The sequence below is a fragment of the Lottia gigantea genome, assembly GCF_000327385.1.
Source record: "Lottia gigantea unplaced genomic scaffold LOTGIsca_57, whole genome shotgun sequence".
In the NCBI taxonomy this organism is placed as follows: domain Eukaryota; kingdom Metazoa; phylum Mollusca; class Gastropoda; family Lottiidae; genus Lottia; species Lottia gigantea.
The window spans coordinates 422,969-433,414 of NW_008709945.1; the positions used below are offsets into that span (position 1 = coordinate 422,969).

Sequence of the window (10,446 nt, forward strand, 5' to 3'; positions counted from 1 at the left end):
TTGTAGGCTATTCATATTAAACACAAATAAGTACAATTATTTCCTCCTTTCATTATTCCAAGTTGCCAAACAATATACATGCTTTAGAATTAAACCAGGGTTTTATTTAGTTATAATGCTTAGTATCAGCATTTATTGCCTTCTTACAGTATTTCCTAGTTGCCAAATAATCTTCTAAAATAATCAAATAAATGCTTTTGACAGTATTATAAATTATTATTTCTTAATAGTGCTTTAAATACCAAATGATGTTCAGTTCTCTATAATATAAATATGTTTTATATTCCCAGGATGCCAAAATGATATTATTATTGCTGTAAATAGTTGATATTAAATGTTGTAGTAATGTATGATGGTGGAGTATGATGTATGATTGGAAAGTATGAGAGTAGAAATGTGTGCTAGTGTGTATGATTATTTAAAACCATTGCTTAAACTTTCATTAAAAATCTACTTAAAAATCTACTGAACAATATATTTAACTTTAATTTTGAAATTTCAACAAAATTCAGAGCATAATATCAAAATTTTATTTAAAGTGTTAATGCGTGAATATCTTTCAATCCTTTTGTAACCTCAGTATTTCTCAATCCACATTTTCCAAATATAACTAAAGTATTATGATAATTATAATCAAAACCCATTATTGTTTCAAATCAAATGTTTTTAAAAGTGCTGATAGACTTCTTTTGAATTCTATTTGTGCCAATTTTTTGTATTGTTTTTGTATTGAATTCAAAACTCATCTTCTTATTCCAACTTTGACCAACTCTGTTTTATGAATCTCTAATATTTCATTAGTTATTTTTAGTCCCGTGCCAGTTTTATGTAGTTTTAATCCATTTAAACGCAGATTGGATGCAAAAAGAGATTTTATTCTTGAAAACTGAAAAGAAATGATAACAAAATTTTAGAAAATATGAGAAATCTAAATGAATAATAGTTTCTGTTGAAGCAAATTATTCTCTCATCTGATATTAAATTTAGTTATTGATCAATTTATATTTTTGATAAATTAAAAATTACTGAAAGTTTTCAAGATAAAGGTCCCTGTGCAAATATTTAATGGATTTAGCTATGTTCAGTGTTTCAATGTATTTCAAAGTACCAATAATACTCAATTTGTACAGCATAATAATGATATACCATAGTGAATATTGCATAATATATATTGCTTCATTTCAATCTTCTAAAAGAATCTAAAAATATACTTTTGTATTGAGGCGTTTTAATCAGTGATTTAACTTTTAACCTTTGCTTTACTTTTTAAACTATGTTTAACAAATATTTTATTTGAAAATGTGTGCCACTGATCAGTTTTACTGAATGTACCAGCGCTATTATTATATAGTCAAATATATTCAGCTGTATTGATATTAAACCATACCTTCCCCTCTATTGGTGCCAATTTCAATGTTTACATTACATAATGGGACTGCTTATTTTAAATGCAATAAATGTTCAAAATGCCTATATACACCTATATCATTACTGTCAAAAAACCAATTCTAGTCTTTATTTTAATTTATATTTATATATATATTTGCTTTATATTATTCTATTTTGTAACTTGCTGATTTGAATTGCTAAGAATTGCTGAATTTGACATTTATAAATTATCCTTGAAATGTAGGGGTTTTGAAAAAGTGTTAAATGCTGCATTCTACAATTTACACTTGCAATAAACAATCACCCAGGTGGTTGTTGGATGAGTTATCTAGTCAAAAAACTCAAATTGAACTTTCAAGATAGTCCTAGTTAAAATGTTATAACATGGAAACCCTTTTATTTTGTGTATATATTTTGAAATTGATTGTTTCATCTTACATTATCTCAGATATTTCTATATGATTTTAACATTTCATTCATTCATTTTAATTCATCCTTTCACTTGTTAAGATTAAAAACTATACACATTTCCTACTTGTTACTGAGGAGGTACTAAGGTATGAATATCTGCTTTTCAAAAGTGTTACATGTGCATTTAAAAAAAATTTGATTTTTCCTGAATAAATTAATTGTAAGAAAATCTAGAAAAATACCAAAATACTTAGTGCCTCCATTGATTGTTAAATACTGACATTCCAAAATTCAGAAGAAAATTAAATTTGTTACCCAATTACTGACACTGTTGAATTTGATTTGCTGATTTTGTTGATTTCAAACACTTCCTTTGAAAATAAAATACTCCACAATTATTAATTTCTTTTTAATTTTTTTTTAACTTTAAAGTAATTGAATAATTTTTTTTTTTGCAGATTTTATGATAAAATGTGTTCTATGCTACTTGTTCTGTTTTTATTCCTTTTTTTTTTAAACTTTGAATTCCTTTTGTTAAAGTTTTGTTGATTTTGAAAATTGATTTTTAAATCCATTGGTAAAGTTTTATCAGGATTTGAGAGAATTCTGGGAGGATTATTGTCTCATTTTAGAATCTGTGTCTTAGTATTTTAGGGTCTGAATATAATGTTTAGTTAACTGTATGGAATAGAATATAAAATTGAATCATCTGGGATAAAATGTATATCTTTTAATTGTAATTCATAATTATAAAGAAATTTATTTAAAATAGAGTATATTATATTTAGCATTTATTTAGACTTTATGTATATTTAAAAATTGTGTAAATTTAGGTAATTTTTCTTGAAATTTTGGACCAAATTTGAAATTTGATTAATCAAATATCCCACATTTTGGGCGCCAATTTCTATGTTAGTTTATAATTTTTTGAATGTTAAGAAATTTCAATTAAATTTGTAATACTCCTATATATAGCATAATAGATATTATTTAGAGAAAATGTATGTATATTATGATTCCTGTAGTATATTCCTTGTAAATCTTCTTCAATGTTTTAATTCATCTTATACTATAGACAGTAGATGGCCTTATTTAGACATATTGACCATATATGGCAATAATAATATGGTCATGTGATGTTAACAACCAATGGTTAGCCTCAATGCTATTACATTATTAGAATGTATGAAATACTCAATTCTCTGTTAAATAAACTATATAATACATCATATTTTGTGTCTTTGTTTCTATTTGATTGAAAATAATTATTAACAACGCTGAGGTGAAATGAGCCATATTTTAGATGTCTTGATGATGATGGGCACAAATTAGAGGACAAAATTAGATCTTTTAGATTCTACGCTCAGGTTCATCAATGTAAAAGTTGATTTCTCAAGGAGCTATTTATGCAGAAAATTTTGTATGTAGTTTCAAGTACTGTATACATACAAATATTTCATGAATCCACAGATATCTGAGGCATAATAAGAGTCACAAATTTTCTAATCATTGTAATTATGTAGATCAAAATTTTACCAAGCCTACCTTACGCAGTGAAATCTGGCAGTTGGTAGTCAAAAATTGTATTTGTGACTCAAGATAACGGTGTATACATGGGAAGCATATTGAGCCTAATCTTTTTAAATTTGGGATCTAAGCCACATTACATATCAAGACCAAGTGACCACTGTCTGGTTAACTTGGGGCAAGATGGGAGATTTTATAAGCAGTGGTCAGAACACTTTTTATAGTGGCTAATAAAAATCCACCTCAATCCCTTAAAAGGGTCATGGGCTACAAAACCTTGGAAGTGTACACTTGTCTTGGCCTACACATTTAGAAAATCAAGAAGGAAGGCTAACATATTTTAGATTCTTGTGGCCTTAAGTTGAGTACTAGAATTAAAAGAATAATAACCTAATTCTCCCCAAGACTAAAGTGCAACTGCAATTTGGCTCTTATCTAAGCCAATAGATCTTATTGATTAAAACATTTCTATAATTATTTCCATTTAAAGAACCTATTTGTAATTGAATGTAAATATATATATGATGGAAGGGGAGCAACTCCATTGAATGAAGTCACGTTCGTTTATTGATTTTTAGTGCAGATTTTACTCGTAACGGTTGAAGGGAAGTAACTGTATTTAAAAAAGAAAGTTTCTTGAACGACTGGATAACAAGGATTACATTACTGTACCATCATGGCGGATACAACTGCTAAAACAAAATTCGATGCTGCTGTAAAAGTGATCCGTGGATTGCCCAAGAATGGTGAAAATATTTTTATACTTTCGTCAGAGACGCTTAAAATGTCGGTCAAACATTGTTATATTTTCTGAACAGAAATTGTCAAAATGTGGATATCATTTGGATTTGTTTTGGTCCCCAATTTGTTATTATTATCTATTTTGTGACCGATAGTAATGAGATATAACCTTTGAACCACATTTTACAGTAACAACGTCATTTATTATGGACTAAATTAACCCTTCTCCTACATGAGCTTATTCAAAGTAGAATTTTGAACTGCATACTTATAATCATTTCATTTGTCTAAGAGTTTTATGTCTTTGGGTCAATAAAATAGAAAATTTAATAACTTGACAAACATTCCCTTTCCCAGACATTTCTGTGATCCTCATAGTCTCATGTCAAGCTATTTATTTTTTTATCGTACTCCCATTTGTAGCATTTAACACACAATAACGGCAGAGATATCTTGGCAATGTAGGCATATGAACCTTTCTTGATAGGGTTGGGCTATATTCTGCCAGATCTGATAATTGCCAAATTGAATAATAAGATTTAAAGATCATTTTTTTTTTTGATTCAGGCACATTTCAACCGTCTCATGAATTGATGTTGAAATTTTATGGTTTTTATAAACAGTCAACTGAAGGACCCTGTACACAGAGTAAACCTGGATTCTGGGATGTGGTGAACAAAGCAAAATGGTAATAATTGTTGTCCATGTTCTTTTTAATTTTAGTACAATATAATAATAATATCATAGTCACAATACACAGATATTAAATCGATATCATTCAAACAATTAATAAGGAAATATGCTTTATTAAAGTCAACAGATTGATTTTTTGAACTGATAACCAAGCATTTGACAACAATTTTTAACACTTTAACCAACTGAGCTACAATGTGTAAGAAGTTTTCAAAATTAGACATTCTTTAAACAAGACTGTACCATGAATGTATTTTGTACTCAGATGAGCTCCCTAAAAATATAAGATGTCTTACTTTGTTGATAATCATTTTTCTTGACAATTTTGTAAAGATGTGCTATGTTCTTGAAATAATTTCCATATTTGATTAATAATAATGATAATAATAATAATAATAATAATTGTATTTATAAAGCGCTGAAATCCACTCTACATGGAGAGTGCTCAAAGCGCTGACACATGTCTTTCACAAGCTTTATTCACAGTAAGTCTAATCGTAAAGACCAAACTTTATATTTGAAGATGATCTAATGGATAAGTTGAGGGAATTCTATAAGTGTGCAGCAGCATATGAAAATGTTCTATCACCAAATCATTTTAAATTGCAGGGAAGCTTGGAACAAGTTGGGAGATATGCCTAAAGAAGAGGCCATGCTGAGTTATGTTGATGAGTTAAAAAGTGTGAGTCAGTCATAACCAATATTATCTTTTATTATTAAAGATTAATTCAGTATTATTCCATTCTTTGTGATACATGAGTGATGGCATGACATGCCTTGTCATTGTGGGGTTACCTTGTCAGTATTTAAACTGTTCAAAAACTATGCATAAATGAATTTTTTTTATGAACAGAATAGAAGACAGAGACAGCTTAACAAAAAAATTTAGATTGTAGAAATTGTAAATATATTGTTTTTATTTCAGATTATAGAAGCCATGCCCCAAACGAAAGAAGTTGGACATTTTCTGGATAAATTAGGATTTTTCTATGAAGTGGTGGATGAGAAAGATGAAGTACGGTCATCTTCCATGAAGAAATTAGGTAATGGTGATATACAACATGATGGCCAGGATAGTGAGGGTGAAGAACAAGAAATAGAAACTGAATCTAATGTGTCATGGAATCAAGGTATGGGAAAACCTTTTTCAGATGAATATCATTTATTGTTTGATGTTTTTCATAATATTTTGACATTTTGGAATTTGAGAGCAGTGTTGACACCTCTGTACTAATATGATTAGTAAATGAGATCTCTGTATGAATTATATTCAGATTTTCAACCTGGTTCCCTTTTGTCAGAGATACCGGTTGAAAGTGCTGACATGGAAAAAGTTGTTCGGATAGGACAAAAAAACCCTGGCTACTTCACTTCAGGCTGTGCATGTTAAAGATCCCTCAAAGGTTGGAAATCAAGAAATTGTTGGCTAGTCCAGCTGTCCTGGCAAAATTTTCCAAATTACACACTGCATGGCTTTGCATGGAAGTATGACTCTGTTTATTTCTTTTTTTTTTTTCTTTTGTTAAAAAAAGGCTTGTACTTTGTTTTTAAGAATTTGTTTTTATAAAAAAAATGTAAATATTTTCTCGATCAGACGCAGAATTAGATCCAGATTTTAACCATTCGACTGCCGTAGAAGAAATAATGAGGAAGTCAGAGTTTATAAATGGTAACCAGAAACATATCACAGTCTCAGAATATCAGACAACTCATAGTAAAGTTTCTTTTGATAATCAGCGTCCTAATATAAGTAAGTTAGAGCATAAGTTGTCAGTATATATTACTGATTGGCTTATCTAAAAAAAGTAAATGACTAAAGTATGATTGGTCAAAAATATGGCGCATCTGTCCCTTTAAGAGTGGGTTGCTTAAAAGTCGGGCTTGTGGTACTACAATAATAAAATTTTGAATGCAACACAGTAACCTTCACTCTGTATAAATTCAATTTAGTTCAGGTGTGTTATTAATCTTCATCTTGTACAGGACAGCTTGCCTTTTAACTGACACAAAATAAGTCTTTGAATGATATTGATAATAGTTTTTATTAAACATAAGTTAGTGATATTGATTTCACCAAATTGAAAGTTATTCTGTTCAAATTAAATTTATTGTTTATTTAAATCATAATCTTTAAACAACAGCTAAATGTAAGCGTGCCATTGGAATCAAACAAGATTTTTTTTCTCTGTAGATTGTAAGAGAGAAGAAATACATGTGAATGGAGGAATGAATGGAGTGGAAGAAAGTGGTAGTGAATCAGATGAATTCTGTGATACATCAGATGAACCAATTCAGGTAAAATTTCGATTACCGTGTATATTTTTTGGAGAATACTTTAAGAGCCTATGAGACAAAATGGCACCCCTGGTAAAAACTCTCGATAGACATTACAGCACAACAAATCTTGGCTCTGCACTGTATTGAGACATCTTTGCCACTCTGGAACATACAAGTGTTTGACCTTAATCCTTTGAACACTGAGTGTAAAAGAAATAAAATAATTTTATACCCTGAACATTATGTTCTGTCACTAAGTAACAACCGTATTACCTGTTGCTCGGTATATTGCGTAACGATGTGGCTGGTAGGCCAGTGGGGTTGAAAAGGTGAAAACCACCCCGGTTTTAAAATGATTTTTGTGTTGAATTCGGCAAATTAAAACCATAGAGTTAACAATGTCATGTTTATGTAGTATAATTATAATTTTAGGACCCAGTAGTGAATGGAGATATCAGTATGCAGCTCAATACTTCAACTCCCATATCAAAAACAGGACACCATGTTAGATTCAGTGATGTTGTTGACACGCCAGTTCTTCATTCAAATCAAACTTCAAGAAACTCTCAGCATCGTGATCTCCGTCTTGGACTATTGTCAAACTCCGTGCCTTTTGCTGCTAAAACTAAAAAAGAAGCAATGCTCTCAGACAGTCTACTAGTAAATGCAACATCGAATGACTCGTTGAACCTGTCTACAGATAGTCAGTTAGGTGTTAGTCTTCATCATCCAGACAACAGTATTTTAAACCAATCAGAATGTGAATCTGTGATGTCAAGGGGAGGTGGAAATGTTCAGAAAGGTCAAGGGTCGTTCCCTGTATCATCAGATAGTTTCAATGATTCTGTCGGCAGTAGAGGTAAGGAATTAAGGCTAAATCCTTTCTCCCAGTGTTCAACAACATATATGGTTTTTCATTACGATTTGTTCAATTTGGTTTTTGAAAAATTTTCATTAGAGGTAGTAATCCTTTTTCAATGATTTTCATTCGAATATAAATTTTTCATAATCAGTGTGATTTTCAAAATTTATCTTCATTTTCCAACTCTTGGTTACAATTATGATTTTAATATTTAAAATAACTATTATATTGGTGCATACTATTATCACTTTAATATAACTGTGTTGTATAATAATAGAAACATCAAATTTCTTTCATTCAGGTTGATTATTTTTTCTTCAGGGAATAGCGGAAATGTTTCTGGAAGTAGACGTGGGTTATTTAATACTAATTCAGGGGGGTCAGGTGAAGATGGTGATGACGTTCTAAGAGGTCGTAACTATAGTGATTTAAATGAACAAATAGCTGTAGCCTTGGTGAGATTACAACAAGATATGAATGGTGTCTTATCCAGGTTGACCAATTTAGAGGCCATGACAGAAAGACAAAATCAGGTTAACATAATGAAAATATTTAATATTAAATGTACCCTGTTTATGGAAATTTAATGAAAATCCATCCTTTTCTGAGGGTTACTTCTCTTGAGATCACATGATCTGAGAAAATATATTAGTGTCAAAAGTTATCATAATGTATGCTTACCCAAAATAAACAAATAAACATCATCTTTCCCAATATTTGCAAATTTAATTTTATGTACTTTATTTTCAGGAACGTGAAAGGAAAGAACTTCAGAAAAAGTCTCAATGGTGGCCTTTTGGTAATCTTTCCAAAAGAACGGCAGCTTTTATATTTGTTTGGCCTTTCGTAGCACATTTTATTATAGCTTTAGTTTGCAAGAGAAAAAGGTATCATTGGTTTTGATTTACTTTCCCTATATTTGATGTAGTGTTGAAATCCAATATGATTCATTCCCGGTTATCCTTCAAGGAATTAGTGCTATTATTTATATTGAAACTCTATGAGGCTTTTGGTTTGTAAATTCTTTATATTATAACTGTAATGAAAATAAAGTAATGGTGATATAAGGCCAAAGTTTTCAATGCATGTTCTTAGCTTATAAACTTTTATTTTGGTATTAGAGGGAACCTTGCGTGTATTAAAGTTATATACCAATTATTTATTTTTATTTCTTAGGAGACGGTGAAGGGAACAAATTTTATTATTTTATTCTTGATTGGATGAATTAAGGAATCTATTAAAGAATAAATGGAGAAAGAATGAAAGAAAACCTCAGTGCTATTGTCCAATTCTTCTGTGTCTTGACATTTTACCAATATTATTCATCGTTGGATATTATTTGGCTTGTTTGCTGAGCTCTGTTTATGTTTGCAATCTGCCTCTGTTAACGAAATCAATATTTGTTATCAGTTTTCATATCCAAAGTTTACACCTACCAATGGTAATAACTTTACCATGAGAAATTGTAAAGGGTTCTTAGGAAATATATTTTGTTTAGCAAGAATTACAGTATTTTTAACAACTTATAAATTAGATATTTTCCAAATTTGAGCTTGTTCTCAGTGAAAAAATTTAAAACTTCAAATATATGCTGTTAAATCTTGTATTCACTTTAACCAAAATGATATACTTATTATATGATAATGATTCAAAAGAGATATCGTAGCCTACATTAGGTACAGATTGACATATTTTGCAACAATTCATAAGGAACATGTAAAGACCTGAGATCGTGTCTGTGAATCATGATAAATGTATATTATGTAGATTTTTAAGCTATATTGTGATAATAATATTTGTATTATAAGAGTGAACAAAATCTTTATTCTTTATTATATAACTCTCAGGTATAGTCATAGTTGGCAAGGATACATTATGCCACTAATGTACCAAATTATAGGTATACTCAGTTCATATTAGGTCATTACTTCAGGAACAGACTCGTAGATTCTTTGATAAAGTTAATGGGGACCAGCTGTTTAGAGAATTAACCGCTTTTACTCCTTTAGAGTTCACAGAGCCATGATCAGTTCGGTTTCCCAACTGAAACAAATGTTGGGAACCTATCCCTGTGTCATGCCGATGATTAGTATAATACGATGCGTACAGTCAATGGTGAAGAACTCTTTCAATGAATACACTTGCAACTGGTAGTCAAATTGTAAACTAATCAACATTCCAAATACTTAAACTACTAGTCCATAAAGGGAAGATCCCTTGTGGTTCTTAATGTGTTCCCTTCAGTATTAACATTTCTACTATCTAATTTGCATAATTGCTTTATTCCAAATTGGCAGATTTTAATTGTGTTTTAATGTGCAATTGACTTGTAATTATAATGTGTTAATAATAAATTATTTTATCTGTTTCTTTTTATTCACTTTATAGTAAAAACAGCTTTAATTTCATGAAATATATAGAAAAAATCTCCAAGAGCTCTAATTCCAGTGGCAGCACCAGTCTCGAAAGGAACATATAGGGAGCAGGCTAACTTAATGAAAGAACAACTGTTAAGGTTCAGATTAAAAATGTGGTAGCTCCATGGG

General features: G+C 30.0%; 1 protein-coding gene across 1 annotated transcript; it reads left to right on the forward strand.

Moving 5' to 3' along the window:
• Nucleotides 1-4,003: 4,003 nt before the first annotated feature.
• On the forward strand, nucleotides 4,004-8,803 carry LOTGIDRAFT_234927 (hypothetical protein; the record flags this gene model as incomplete). Its single annotated transcript, XM_009063329.1, has 9 exons — nucleotides 4,004-4,073; nucleotides 4,636-4,756; nucleotides 5,371-5,443; nucleotides 5,687-5,891; nucleotides 6,356-6,511; nucleotides 6,953-7,056; nucleotides 7,471-7,897; nucleotides 8,222-8,433; nucleotides 8,651-8,803. The coding sequence occupies 9 exons, from the start codon at nucleotides 4,004-4,006 to the stop codon at nucleotides 8,801-8,803; spliced, it is 1,521 nt and encodes a 506-aa protein (XP_009061577.1).
• Between the last annotated feature and the right edge of the window lie 1,643 nt (nucleotides 8,804-10,446).